This window comes from Egretta garzetta, unplaced genomic scaffold (genome assembly GCF_000687185.1).
Source record: "Egretta garzetta isolate BGI_Z169 unplaced genomic scaffold, ASM68718v1 scaffold60, whole genome shotgun sequence".
NCBI classification, from domain to species: domain Eukaryota; kingdom Metazoa; phylum Chordata; class Aves; order Pelecaniformes; family Ardeidae; genus Egretta; species Egretta garzetta.
The window spans coordinates 868,366-884,025 of record NW_009258269.1 but is presented as its reverse complement, the minus strand read 5'-3'; the positions used below and the strand labels follow the sequence as shown (position 1 = coordinate 884,025).

The window sequence follows — 15,660 nt, the reverse complement described above, 5'->3', positions numbered from 1 at the left end:
AAAAGAGCAGAACTTCAGATCCAGTCACAAGTTCTGTAAAGCAGTGACATTTATAACCTTTTGACAAAAAGCAGAGGGACATTAACATGACGAAGTGCAAAAGACAGGGTAGCATTTCAGATGAACAGAGCCAGTCAACATAGCTTTGCTCCTTGAAGGGCTGTACCCTGCTGTCATATGGACACTGTGTTTGAGAACTCCACAACCCTGACCACACTATGAGGGTGCTGAGGGACAAAACCCTACAAGAATGCAAAAGGAGGCAAAAAAGCAGCTGCAGGAGCAATACTAGTATGTATCTAGATCAAATCTGAAAGCCAGGGAAGTGTGACATGAAGAGCATAGGTAATTTGATAAGCCACAAGAAAAATAAGAATCGGTATGTACATGTACAAACGCATGTAGCAGTTTTACACAGACACAAAAGGACACAGGACAGGAACATGGGAAGCTTTACTACAACGTGAACATAAATAAGTAAGAAATTGCTATTTCAAGAGAAAGGTTAGAAGTGGAGCAACTATGATAAACATCCAAATATAAACAGCAGAGTAGTGCAATATGCTCTGGTAAACACACAGCCGTGAGTAATTACAGCTACCAGCTGAATCACTCCATAGATCCAAAGGGTTGAGGCAGAATATCTGCTGCTAAAACAACCCCCTTCTAGTTAAAAGGCTTAAATTGTCTGTCTGAAAGAGTGCCCGACACTAAAAGCTTCAGTGTTAAGACAGCGATGGCATGAACAACTCAAATTAAGTTCCTCAGGGAGTGGAATGACTGCAATGAATCCACAATGTCAAAACCTCTCCCACTCCTCAGCAGAGCTGAAGCTGAGAGAAAAGCCACAGAACATCAGAAGCGGCTGTCAGAAGCTAATCTAGAGAGACTCCTTAAGCACTAGCAAATGCCACCAGGCCTGGGAAATCAGAAGATGATGTACAGGAAACAAAATTCACTTCATCCCCAGCTGGGAGCCAACAGCTCAGGCTGCATCAAGGCTACCAATCTTCAGGAGCTTCTGCAACAGACTGTATAATGAAGTCTAGGGGCCATCTAATTGCATGAAAGAAACAATCCTGAAAGCTGAAAGTGCTGCAACAAATTCAGAGATTTCATTACATTAAACCTGCAGTAATTAGTTGGAATGACTTTTAAAAAGCTAAATAGATTATAAATGCATATAATGCACTTCCCCAGATTTACATTGACAATACCCTATGCAAGGAGAGCACAGACAAGAAATCAAAACCCAGGAACCCTGAAGTTAATTTTGCCTGCACAACCCTAGGTCTGTCCCCTCATGGGTATAGATTACGCAATGTTGTTTTACCATATGGACTTCATGAAGCAAGACCATGCTCAGAAGTATTAAGACTAAGCAGTAACAATAGTTCAGGCATTTATCTTCAGACTGCTTCCCTTTGTAAAGTGGGACTTTGTCTTGCAAGTTATCAGTGACTAAATGAGCTGAATATTTGAAAGTGTGGTACACCTGTGCAAACAGGGACATATGAACAAAAAAATAAAAAGCAAGGTTCTGAAACTGGTAGTCCACCTCAGCTTTGTTGCTTGTTTGGGTTTTATAAAATATATTTTTAGTACCATGTCTCAAAGCCAGGGTCTCACTATTGCCAGCTGAACAGCAAAAAATTGCATAAACTCACTCAGACCAATATCCCATGAAAAACTTGAGATCTAGTGGAGATGCTGGGATTTAATAGTTGCAGTAAGAACCATAGCCCAAAATGTTGATCTACCATATTGATTCAGTTCTCTACACTCTCATGAACAGGAAAAAAACAATAATTTTGCACAGAGTCATGAAGACATGGGCCTGCTTACATACACCACTGCAGCTTATGCACAGCTTGGGGGCTAAAAGCATTCAGATTCACACTGCTGCAAGATTTGGAAGTGGATGGGGCTGAGAGGGAAGGGGAGAAGGCTACTCCACCCTCAGTACTCTTCATACAGATGGGAAATGATCCAGGATGGCCCTGTCAAAAAATTCCTCATATCAAAACTATTGACACCTGTAACATAACTAGTTACATGATTTCATGTATGAGAGGAAAGAAGTGTACCACGTCCTATGCAGATGGCCACGCATATGAAAGCAAGAGGAAAGTTTACCAAAGAATAACAACATCAAAATCTCTGTCCCAGATCAAACTATGCATGTTTTCTGTCAGAGTTTGTTCTGAACCACACACAAAACATCCACCTTTCCTTGCAAAGATCAGTCCTTAAAATACAGAAGTGCAGTCATAACGGTAGGGCCAGTACAAGGCTAGCTTCACCTGAGGAGGTAGGGGAATATTCTCACTTCAGTGCCATACTGCAACACATGATGTTCTATTATACAGCTAACTGGGGGTTTCAGAAGTGCAATCAAGCAGTCCTTAAGGCTAACAATTGTTTTCCTTAAAAAATTAAGGAGCCTTAACTTTAGAAGTTTTAGAGGTTCCTGCCTTTCCTATAAAAAAGTTGTTTAGTTCCCTGCCAGGAGGGCAGGTAGATGAAATAATGGAAGCCATTTTCAGGAACTTTCACAAACATTTTATTTTTCACTCCCTTATCTTTAAATGTAAAATTGTTTAATTTGCATTGCACTTCTCAGCTCATCTGTGCGAGCATGACTGAAAGTCAAGGTAGGAAAGTGCCATACTAGAACACAGTGCAGAAAACTTGAGAAACAAAAAAAATTGCAAGCTGCATGATCCAGCCAGAAACTGTCATCAGGTACACTATTCATTTAACAAAAAAAAGGCAATTAATGTTGGTGGGAAAGAACAAAAGAGAAACTGCATCAAGGAAGCCAACAGAAACCAGATCCTACAGCGAGAGTAATTGAGGACAGGAGGATGCAGCACACAGGCTCCGGTACCTGCTACCCTGTGCTTCAGAGAAGAGGTACTGTAATTATAGATTGCATTTTTATAACACCTCTCATTTGAGCCCTTTGAAGAGCATGAATAATAGTTGTTCTTATCTTCCCTATGAGGTAAAAATAATTGCATGAATATAACAAATGAAGGAATTAGCATAGTGGGGAAAGGAACTGGACTCTTGTATTTGTGCACTGCTCCAAACTCTGCCAGCACTGACACTACTGAGGTGCTCCAGAAGCGCCTCCCAGCAGAGCATCCTACACACCAGCTGCCCACACCGCTTCACAAGTTACCCCTGGCTGATGGTGGAGGCTCACACCGATGGCAAAAAAAAAAAAAAAAATCCGTACAAGGTTGGAATAATTGGAAAGAAATCACTGGGAAGGATGGAAAGAAACATGCTGATTCAGCTGTAATAGAGCCTTCCACATCATGTGGCATTAATGGGCTGAAACCAGCATTTTTGGTCCCTATTACCTTATAGCTGAGCACCTTCACAGGGGATATCCTGGAGAAGAAAGAGATTGCAGTTTTTAGTCTGCTCAAACATCTCTTCTTGGAGCTAAAGGAAAGAACATGCTTTCACAAGAGTTTTTACAGAAGAATATCCCTATTCCACATTGGGATTAATCAACACCTTATTAAATGATGAGAACAAGCCAGAATGTGCATCTCACTGAAGGTTGGTTAGTATCTCTAGCAGCTGGGCAATAAACATCTTTGTAGAGCTGGGCTCAGGGATCCAGAGCAGGAACCCTGGTCTGCCCCTTGTGCAGAACGGATCTCCTCTTCAGAGGCTTTAACCTTTATGTACCTTTACTTAAAACCATGCACTACCTCATAAATCAAATCAGTATCAGGTATGATTTGTCTTAGGCTATTCCCACCCCCAGCATTTACACAATACCGCAAGCAATAATAATACAGTTTGAGGTGACCAGTTACCAGATTATAAACTTTACCGCTTTGTGGTTACTTAGGATCTGAACTCGGGCAGAGTTCCTGCTTTGGGATTCAGCTGCTTTTGTTCGGAGCTCAGCTGCTCACAAGTAAAGGCACTATGAGGAACAAGCTTCAAGGTCTGAGGTCTGGATTACATCAATGGTGACTTGGTACAACAGTAAATGCCTATCTCCTGTCTTCATATAGCATCTTGTGCTGGACACACCAAATGAAAGCAGCTGCACTGAGAAAGACTTGGAAGTACTTATTCTACTGCAGTTACAGGGAATTGCAAGACCCCATCTCTGTTGGCAATCATATTAAAACAATTTGTCTCAGTGGCAACTGAGATCTACCAACTGGCAGTATATGGCATACTGTTGAATTACGTAGCCACATACAGTAACATCATCTCAAGCATCTGAGCTAGCTGATTTGTAAATTTATTTATTCAATCAAGGAAAGTATTTGAGCACCTGCTTCTAATCTTCTGCCATAAAATAAGTGACTAAAACTACAGAAAGCAGGCTTTCCTGCACACCCCACCCCACCCCCCAAATCCCTAAAAATATACTGGATGGTATATTTTACCCTACTTATTTTCAGGAGTTTGTACCCTGCCATAGGCATTATTGAATCAATACTGAACTAGTCCAAAAGCACAACTAATTTGCTCTGGATCTCTCTCATTCCAAGAATTATAATTTATGAATGCTTCAAGGGGATATCTGCAGGATGGATGGATGTTCAGCAAAGAAGTTGTGTTAAAACCAAACTCATGAAAACAACTTAACAGCCAGAATTTACTCTCATTTTACAGAGAAGGTTTTTGGTCTCCAACCATAAGTTAGCGCAAGGTTTCACCAGATGTTTCCCTGAATTACATGTAATACGTATAATTTTTTGTGGATGAATCATTGCACTTAAGAAAACTGATTTTCAACTCTTAGCCCACCCTTTTGGATGTGGTTGTGTGTAGCTCCTAGGAGCTGGGAACTAACCTAATGAGGCTGCAGCAGCTCTCTGTCAGAGCATGGAACGGCAGCAAGGACACAGCCAACAAACACAAAACCCCAAAAGACAGAACAATGAGAGAGAAGCATAAAGCAACAAGTCATCAACATTTCTGTATCTATTAGGGTCACAAAAAGTTGTCCCGTGCTTTGCAGAACTTTTCTCTTTATTGTGCCTCTCAACTCTCACCTGGACACTACCCTCCCTCCTCCCCCTGGTTTTAAGCAAATGGGAACATTTTAATGAAGAATTCAGAAAACACCAACAGGGCAGCTGGCAAAGGTCTGATCTTACTGGAGCTCTTCTGTTTGGGTGAGTTTTAGGGGATCATTTCACATAGACTTGCTTCCCCCGCATTTCAGGTGGAACAAAAGAAATCAGAAAAAAAAGATAATTTCCTATTGGTTTAATGTTTTGTTAAAAAATGCTCAGCAGTTTTAGGTTGTACTCAGAGATTAAAACTGCCACTAATGTCTCTGGTTTCGGTCGTTTCCGGTCAAACACCTGAATGAACTAATAGCAAGAACGGGACTCACCTCTGGAGTACAACTAACAGACAAGGTGGAACTGGGCAAGCATGCATTCAGCTGCAGCAAATTCTAAAATCGCACATTTTCCAAATTACTGTCTACGCTATTTACCTCTCCATAATTATTGCTTCTTACATTAGACTAATGAAGAATCGACACTCAGGTTTGGGTTTGGTTTTTTGGGGGGGTTGGATTTTGGGTTTGGGTGTTGTTTTTTTTCTTTTAACAGGGCAAAGAAACACTGTTTAAGTAAGCCTGTTCCATCTGCAGGAGAATAATTCTAGCATATAGCCAATTTCAGTGTCTTTAGTGTTATTACACACAGCCATCAGAAAGCACATGGAACTTCCAGATGTTTATAAATAAAAAGCAGCGATCATTTCCAGTGAATATGTGAGAAATATTTATGTTGTAATATAAGCACCCACTGTACCTTTCCCACCGCTGCCACCTAGCACAAAGAAAACAATTTATTACCACCTTTAAAGATTTCCAAGTGACTGAAACCTGCATTGCACTACATTAATGACCACCTGCATTACGTTAATGCTATTTACACGTATAAGTACTTCTTAGCACATGCACAGAGTCAGAATGGAAAAAAAACACAACCTCATATAACTTAATGAGTACCAAATACATACATCTTGGTCTCCAAGTGGTTTTTGCAGCCAGAAAAAAAGAATTCCAAGAAAAATTATCCAAAGATAAAAAGCTTAAGTATCATGCTCCTACACACTCTCAGGTAATCCATCAGCAATCAGGAACTATGTGTATCAGTAATTCTGACAGGGTTCCCTTACAAATAGTCAAAATAAAACGCTATACCCTTCTACACTTGTATGGATTGAGTGATTACTGACTGATGACCGCAAACAAAATGCAGCCAGGGCTGTTCAGTGAATACAAGTTGGGACTATTTGCTCACTTTTGCTCATTTCATCTTTGAACAGGCAACTTTCTCATCTGTCACATATTTGACTTTGCTGGGGAAACACTGGGGAGACTCTTCTGGGGAAAGCAATTGCTTTGAAAAGAGCAGACACTGGAATTACAGTAATTAGACCTGGAAAGAAGATATAAAAATGTTCTTGCAGTTAAACAGGTAGCATTGCAATTGCCTCAGCATTTGACTTATTTGACTTGACAGCTTATTTTTACATGAGCACTTCTGTTGGCATTATTTGAAATTAGTTGTCATTGTCAGATATCTTAATTTATTTGTAATTATATAATTGCACTCCAGTGATATTCTAGGAGCAAACTAAAAGCTCCCATGATATTAATTTTGTAATAAGGAATATCAACATTCATGTAATGAGAAATACATGCCAATTTACATCTTCTCTTCTCTTAGTTTAAAATAAAATAACTCTTTTATTTAGGCTAGTTTTCATATTTGTTCCTAATCCTGCAGGAGGATTTTAGAATTATGTGACAGCACTGATTTTACAGTAGCAAGGTTAAAATTCCACCTGCTTTTCTTGCTTTTAACATTATCCAGCAAAACATATTTAATATATAATTGTCCTCTACCTTTATCCAATCTTTTGTCAGCCTTAGCTAACCCATATTTTAAAGTTAATATATGAATAAAGTAACGTAGGTATTTATGCTAATATTTTATCATTGCTCTTTCCTTTGCTAGATAAGCTTGGCACAGTTGGTGATCGAAGCAAGAATACACTCAATGACTTGGGGGTCCCTTTGTTAAAAAAAAGATCTCATTTGCGTCATCAAGAAGTTATTTTCTTTCAAAATTCAGTGATACCTACATCCCTTTATGAATAGATAATATATTCACCAAAGCTCACTTAATTGTTAAAACATATATGCTTTACTCAGCCAGGAAAACCTTTAAGAAAAAAAAAGTTCATTACATTAGTAAGATTAAGAGAGACCAAATCTTCTAGTTCAATACGTGAAAACAGAAATATTTCTCTCTAGGTTATTTTGCTTCTGGATACTTTGCTGAAGTATCTGGAATAGCAAATACAGAGAAGTTTTGTTTTATTCACATTCACTCCATCATGTCTTTAACCTGCAAATGTCACAACAGAATTGTTTTAGGTAGCCATATGAAATAATGCACCTAATTATCAGCTGTGCTTCCATTATCTCAAGAGAGACTTTCCTTTTTCCAGGTTGGTACTAATTTATTTTCAAGAGAGGAAAAGAATTAACAATAAGAAAAATTAATTAAGAAAATTGGATAAAATACTACACAAGGCAAAAAAAAAAAAAATCACAGCTTCAGATTCTCTCTGGCTATGGTAATATACCAAAAGCAAACAAAAGCATAAAGAATAATTCCCTCTTTGCAGCCTGTATGATTCTTAATAAAGATAAAGACAATATTGAGAATCAGTGCACCGACATACAAAGCTTTCCTTCCCACAGCCTATCTGCTACTTACAGTGGCTTTACTGAAACAGATTTAAACAAAAATAAACAGGAGCTGGAAAACTTGGAAGTTCTCTTACCATCTGACAAGTCAATTAGCCCGAGGTAGTGCAAAAGTTTCAGAGAGGAGCACACCACCACCACAATCCCTAAAGTCTGGAGTCCCTCTGACTCGCCTTTAGTCCACATCCTTTAAGGCACCACACAGATACCTACTGGTGTGCCTGCAAACAACTGGCAGACATCTAAAGCTGAGAAATCCTCTGTTTGAAGCTTTTCTTCCTGCTGCTCAGCTAAGTGCACAGCACATTTCCCTCGCCCATCTCTCTCTCACACTCCCTGTTTCTCAACCTCTCCCCCCCTATTTCTAGCTCTCCTCTTTCCCCCTCTCTCTTGCTTTTTTTTTTTTTTTTTTTTTTTAAAACATGCAAGCAATTCTGCATTTAACAGTAATCTATGATTTTATTTTCTTTCACTTCAGGGTAATTCTCTCAAGAGTTCACTCTGCCCCTGGACAACTTAGCACTGTGCTGCTAACCTCAGCAACATCTCACATATTTTTTTTTTTTTTTTTTTTTTTTTAAATATCCGTGATACCAGTCAATTTTTGCATTTGGGATTTTCTCAGTAATCCTACCAATGCAGATGCTTTTTGTCAATGCCTGTTCTGTACTGCATAAGAGACTATGGCATATTGTAGGGGAGGAAAGGAAAGGTCGTTTACCTTTCTTAATTCCTCCCCCCACCCTGATGTGCTAGGATATGCATCAACACACTTCCCACATACACGTGTATATCTGCATAGGGCCCAGAACCTACACAGCAATTCTGTTTGTAAGCAACAGTTCCAAACTCTGTTCCTCTCAGTTAGCTGCTGGACAGCAAAGAGCGCATTTCGCTGGCATTTAACACACACCCAGCCATCAGCCTGGAGCAGTGCTGACCTGGAACGCGCAATCCTTTGCAGGCAGCTAAAGGCAGACAGATGCACTTTACACTTGTTCATCTTTGCAGTATTTCACCAGGCTGCTGGCATGGGGTAGCACTGCAGGTTGCTCTCAAGTTAAGTCAATTATGTATTTCTCCATTATCACCACAGACAAGTAAACACTTGGCAAGTTGAGTGTTTTATCAGGATGGCAGGTGCAAAATTGCAGCACCAGTAACAGCCAGATTTTTCAAGCATCCTATTAGTGGAAGACCCTAGTATGCCCCATGTGGGATGTTCAGGAGAACAGAGATAGCCAATGCCTTTTATTTTACAGGACTCAGAGGCTGTCATTTTCCCCATGCTGTTCCCACACTCCCACCCCCCCTTCCAGGCAAGCAGTAGCCCCCTTTCCATGCCATCCCAGATGAGCAGGGCAGGCTGGCTTTCACCCTGCCACGCTGCTCCTATAACCTCTGCTGATACTGCCTCTGCCGTAACCTACTGCTGAACAATACCATCAGGTGCAGAACCTCAAAGGGATTTTGTATACCACATTAACTAAGTAATGCACTTGAATTGCTTAGAGATGTTCATATTAAAGTCAGGTTGGAGGTGCAGAGTACTTGTACATACTTAAGTGATCAAGTCAACAAGTAATGAACGCTTTAATTGAATTTGAGCTTTGTATCTGTACGCAGGTGGCCAAGGAAGAGATCACACTTGCAAATGTGTTATTCATGAGGGTTCTCTGTCATTGGCATCTACCTATCCCAAGCTCAATGGCGTGATATCAAAGCCACTTCTGTTGAATACTTTAGCCCAAAGGATTTTTTTTTTTTTGTATTCTGTAGCATCTGCCCCATTAGATTTCATTGCCCTGGCTGTATGACTGGCTATGATGACACATTATGTTTCATATTTCCCAGATTAACACGTTCAGCTTTGAAACTATCAAGGACCTGAAATCACTGCACTGTCAAATCTCTCCCAGACAAGGAGAGGAGAAATGTGTTAAACAGACCTCAAAATATTTTGATAATTTCTTGGTCCTGTTTCCATTGAAAAAAAACCAATGTTACTACCACAAAAGAAAAAATCCAAAACCAAAAAACACCACAAACCCAACCAACCAACAAAACACCCCGCCACATTAAATTTGGCCAGGAATATTGACCACAAAAATAACCAGGTTCCTTCCTGTTTGGAGAGACCTTTGACAGATTTACTGGCTGCCTGGTAGACTTTGCACTGTTTCCTCAGATCTCAAAGTTAAGGGATCTTAAAGAGTGCACAGAATGAAAGAGCCCATCTTTCTCACCCACTCATTCCCAGGTACATTATTTATTTGCAGATACATCTAATCACCAAGATTCTTTCCAGCAATTCCCTCCCGAATCTACTAATTACAAAAAAAAAAAAAAAAGCAAAACTAAAAAATGATGATATAATGAGCAATGAAACTCAAAAAGCCTGGCTTCCTACAGGTATGCCTTGCAATTCAACAGTTCTCCCACCATGATATCCCACCTCTGCATCTTCTAAAGCCCTGCAAGCAACACCTTAGGTAAGAGGCATGGGGAAGGGCATGAAAAACTGATAGTTCCATTCTTTCCTTACTGCCATTTATGCCAAATCTAACATTTTCGATTCTTTAGATGTTCCTGATATAAGCAGCTACGAAAGAACATTTGGTTTCAGTTCCTAGAGTCCTTATTGCATGAAGACCTCACACATGCCAGAAGCTCAGAATCCATCAGAGTGTATATCTAATGCTGTCAAAACCAAGTAATGATTTTTGCGAGATTGACTCTGTTTTTAAACAGGCTTGGAGGGAATGTCGAAGGAGAACTTTTCCATTCAGGATCGTCAGCAGTTCTTCCTGGATACTGTTTATTCTTCCTCATTTCCCAAAACTTAGTTGCTTCCAGGCACTTGGCTTGTTCTTCACCTGCTCCTTACTGCCCAAGAACCAGGATTTCTTACGTTAGGGATGTGTTGGTGTCATGTTGCACTAACTTTTTATGGAAATTGTTGCTAGCTGCCTCACAGGCAGAGCACCAGGTCCCTTTATCCATCCAACCATCCATCTTGGAAGCCACATAGTGACCTACCATTATGGCGTACAATTAATTAAAAGAAATCAGCCTTCTGCTACTATTTAAATATTCAAATCATCCAGAGTGACCAACTAGAGAGTTGGCTACAGATCCCTTAAGGGAGACAAATCCTATGGAGCCAAATACTCATCTGTGTTTTCCCCACTGTAAGAACTAATTCAAGTAAAAAACAGCATCTTTCCTCAGAAGCTTACCTCCCAGCTTGGCCCATTAGTTACAGCAACATTCACTCTTTACTGTAGTATTGAGCTAATGAGAGAATGGTTCTGTGATTTAAACCAAAGAAAGGCTACTCAGCTTAGTTCTCCAACAGAAATCTGCACAGAAATAGATGATTATGAACTCTTAACAATAGGCAGAAATAATAACCACGAGTTTATTAGATATTTTATTTGACTCGCTCCTTGAGCAATGAGGAAAAACCTAAACCAAACCAAACCAACGTTAAATAAGTAGTGGGATTCATTTTTTTTTTATTATTATTTCTACAGAATAAATATTCTACAGCCTAAAAAAACATTCTGCAGATCCACAGCAGCTTTTGGATCGATGCTTCCCAAACATTCGTAAATCTGCTGCAAAATACATACTGTTATCCTCAGAGACAGTGGCTCAGGGGACTAAATGATTTTAACTAGAATCACACATAAAATAAATAGCACAAACTAGAGTGCCTAGTTTTCTACCATAGCCACTGAACAACAGATTTTTGTAGAACAGCAACTGGAAGAACATTTTTCTAGCTGTATAGAGACAAGGTTAAGCTCACCAGTGAAGCAGTACGCTTTATTTTTGCCAAATCCTAAAAAAGAGGAATGTAAACAGCCAAATATTTAAAATACCAAATGTCTTGATAATAGAGAGAGATGTTCTTGCTAATGCCTAGTGTACATATCTCTCGAATGCAGCAAAAGGGGTTGAATGCCTCAATTAACTGTGAAAAAGGTTTACGCTGGGCATGCACAATGTGTGCCCTCTGGGAACATAAGTAGGAACTTCATAAAGATCAATCAAAATAACATGTAATGAAAAGGATTTTGTGTAATAAAAGAATCACTATGATGAATCATATCAATGATTTATGCAATCTATAATCAGCTCTTAAAATTGGTTGGGGGAAAAATACATCATGTGAAGGTGCAAAAATCACAGCAAAATTGAGAATAACATTCCCCACAGCAGAAGCTTCTCCCAGTGACCAAGCTATTTGGAACACATTTACACGTTCAAAAAGGAGGATTTGCCTCCTCGCTTTGTTTTAAAACAAACACAGCACGACACGTTCTCATTACCCATGGCTTCAAGAAAACTCCAGGGGTATTCTACGATTAGCCTGGTATAAACCCCTAAACATTAAATTTTTGTCATTTTGATTGAATATTCCTTTGCTCTTGTGTTATGATAAAGAATAAGCAGGAACATCTGATTGATTCTTCCTGTACAGTTCATTATTTCAAGTATCACTAGAACACCTCTGTTTATGCATCTTCTGATACTTAGCAGTCCTGAACAGTTTTCTCACGTGGCTATCGTCCATAAATCTATTTTCACTGCAGATCTCTGAAGCACTTCCACTTCTGTTGTATTTTAGAAATGGCATAATGAGATCGTTCAGAGTATTGCAGGTGGCTACAACATCAAAAGTTTGAAATTATTTATCCAATATGATTTCTTTTGTGTGTGCATAAAGTTAGCGGGTTTTATTGCTGTTTTGATTTTAAGCTAAACAAACCAAAATGAAAACTAGGCCTTTCTCATGAGTGATTTTAACTTACCTACTCCCAAGACATGTTATTAACTGCTTAAATTGCAGCTTTTTATCACCTTGCCTTGGTCAACAGTCATTCATCTGCCCTGTTCACCACAGGTGATTAAGCCCCTTCGGTGTTTCTCAGATTTCTCTGGGTCTGACTAGCCCTGAGTAATTTGTGCCATCTGCAAGTTGTGTGGAGACAAAGCCATTAATTGATAACTGCTGACTACAATTAAAAAAATTATGCTATGAGTAAATTAGCAAATCTGATATTTAAGTAATTGATGGTTTAGGGCCCCCATCTAAAGTATGAGCAATCTCCAGTTAAATTAACAGCCATTCGGTGATAATGAGCTCAGGTCCCTTCCCATTTGCACCACGACAATTCCACCCTGACCCCTCTGCCTGCAAATTAATTTGGCTTCATATCACACTTGTGTTTCCCAGCAGTTATTCAACAGCTAGGAGTGTTTTTGGAAGTCCTGGTTAATTACCAGTTATTATTGTTGTCACTAGAGATTCATTCTGTATAATGATAGGTGGACCACAAATGTCTCATTAGTTGGTTTGGCTAATACAGAAACGTGGATGCTTTTCTATTAGTGCTGCACAGGGAGCTGGGAATAAGGAGCTCAGTTCCTCAGTCTGCCATTTCCTCACTGTGTGAGCGCAGGCAAGTAACCGGCAGATGAACCCTTGTCCTGACATAATATAAATTGTCCGCTATAACAAAACCAGCTATAATTCCATCAAAAATTCCCCCCTTAGTTCAATTCTTCAGATTCATGTGAAAGAGCTATTGTCTTTGTTCTATCAACGTCTCCTGGCTCACTCACAATGGTACGATGTTGTTGGGTTTAAGGACCCACGGACAATTCATGCAGAGAAGCAGGAGAACCCCACACAATTTTCCCCTTAAGAGGACTGTCTTGAGCTAGTGATTCCCAGCCTTCTGTGAGCCTATTTGCCAACTTCAAAAAATACAGGAATATCTTTGAATTATTCCAGAAATCCAGTACATCATTACTGACTTTTTCTAGGCCAATTGGAGGTACTGACAAGCACATTCTACCTTGAAGTTACCACAGACTTCTGAATGGAGGACTTTGCTTTATTCTGGACCTCATGATGACAAAAGCTGGTGAGTGTTAACGATGCACACACAGGTCAAAGTTAAAGCAAGCCTCTTATCAAGCTACAAATCATGCTAAAACCAGCACCTAATGAGGAAACCATGTAACCTTGAAGGACTAACTTGGACCACACTTTACATGCACAGTGTCTGAAATTGGGCAGTATACAATTGAGGCAATATATAATTAATGAAAGGGTAATAAAAACCTCTCCCAACTGTTAAATATCAGACAAATTCAGACAGGCTCTACTGCACTTTTTCATTTTATTTAACTGGTTTTCAGCTATTTCTCTACATTTTTATTCGTAAACCAACATAGTTGTACAAAGCACAGCAGCAAAACCAAAAGCAGCAGCCTCCTCTAAGATCACAGATCACTATCAAACTTGCAGAAATGCAGTGATTGCTCTCAGGACTGACCCAAGCAAGTTCTCCAGCACCGAACTTGCTCCCTTTACAGTGCTGCTGTTTAGGCTGGATGAACTGCTAGCAACTGCTTAATAACCTCAGCTGCACTACGAGGGGAGATAGGGAAAGGCTGCAGGACTTTTCTCCTTGTCCTACTTTTTAAGCAGGCAACCAAAGTTGAGGAGGACACATGCTGTGAGAAAAAGAAGAGCAGGGGAGAGGAAGTGAAAAGGTAAAGAAGAAACAGCATAAGAGGGTATTTAAAGTCTGAAATAAGGAACACTGAACCAGGGGATGTAATGTGAAGAACAGACCTGGGAGGGACTGGGATGGAGCTATGTACAACCTGAAACTGTGCACAAAAATATAGACCCTGATGTTTCAGTTATACCGGAGGTTCATTTCCCACACAGGGAAAATGGCACTGCACCAGTCCATGTAGCCAGCCTGCGCTGAGCCCCACATACAGCTGAGCATTTCCCCTGACCTCAGAGGTGAGCACACTTCTCACCAGCAAATACGCATAACTGATGGCAGTAAACAGCAGCCAAAAGAAGCTGTTAAAAACCACAATCACCAGAAGACAGATGTGCTTTGCAGGAGCAGGGTCTTGCTTACTGGATTTCTGCCACAAGCAAGAGGAGACATGACCCCTGGCTTGTGACACTGGTGATAATTGCTTCCAGAACCTGGACAGTAACGAGGCAGAAAGCTAAAAGCCTCTGCTATCAATTCAGGCTGCAGTGATTTTCTCATCATTAGGTGGATTTTCCCCCATATTATATATTACCCACGGGCATCACTGTGTCACAGCTTCATTCCCAGTTTTAATAAAAGTGATGATTAACAATGCAAAACCTCTGCTCCCAGACTTTTTTTTTCTAATGGGCTTTGTTTTTCCAGATTCATATTGAATTAGGTATATGAGAATGACAACCTTTTTCATTATCCCAAGAAGGGCTAGACTACAAGCCAATAGCACAGGCTCTTCCCCATCTCATCAAAGCACTTTCAACTAAGATGCAGAGTTTCCTAAATCAGTGGGCCAGTCATAAAGTTATCTACTATTTCAAAGTTCCAACTGTAAAGTGCACTGAAGGGAGCATTTTCTGAGGGGGAAACATCAAAGCTATCTTCCAATACAGTCTAATCAGCAAGCAAAAGAAAGAGTTGGTTTGGATCGTAGCTCTGAAGGCTGCATGTCTGACTGCAGAATAGGATTAGAAATATCAGGAGCCATAAAATACATTTTGGCAATGCTTCCCACATTGCCTGGCTACTCAAGACTTCATATGTGATTCAGTCCATAAGAACACACAGTAACAAGAGGGTGGCTTTGCACCTTTGAGACCAGTGGGATTTTGCACTAGTCTTGAGGGCAACAGAAACCAAGTAATAATGAAGACAGTAAAGAAATTTAACTTTTGGAACTCTGAGAGGTTTGTAGGAACAGTCGCAAATTTGGAGAAGGAAGAAGAATGCCAGGATGCCTGACATGCAAACAGGCAGTTTGCATCCCTCTTGAAAAGCCAG

At 39.9% G+C, this 15,660-nt stretch overlaps 1 protein-coding gene across 2 annotated transcripts in view; it reads right to left on the bottom strand.

The window, feature by feature from the left end:
* The window catches only part of KCNIP1 (potassium voltage-gated channel interacting protein 1), a 131,230-nt gene that overhangs the window by 54,699 nt on the left and 60,871 nt on the right, over positions 1 to 15,660 (bottom strand). Inside the window, exon 1 of one of the 2 annotated variants that reach the window (XM_009649550.2) lies at positions 7,864 to 7,972. The exons of the other annotated variant lie outside the window; for it this stretch is intronic. Coding sequence (XP_009647845.2) covers positions 7,864 to 7,972 — 109 coding nt within the window. Of the gene's footprint in view, positions 1 to 7,863; positions 7,973 to 15,660 lie in introns of those variants that run through there. 2 annotated transcript variants of the gene reach the window in all.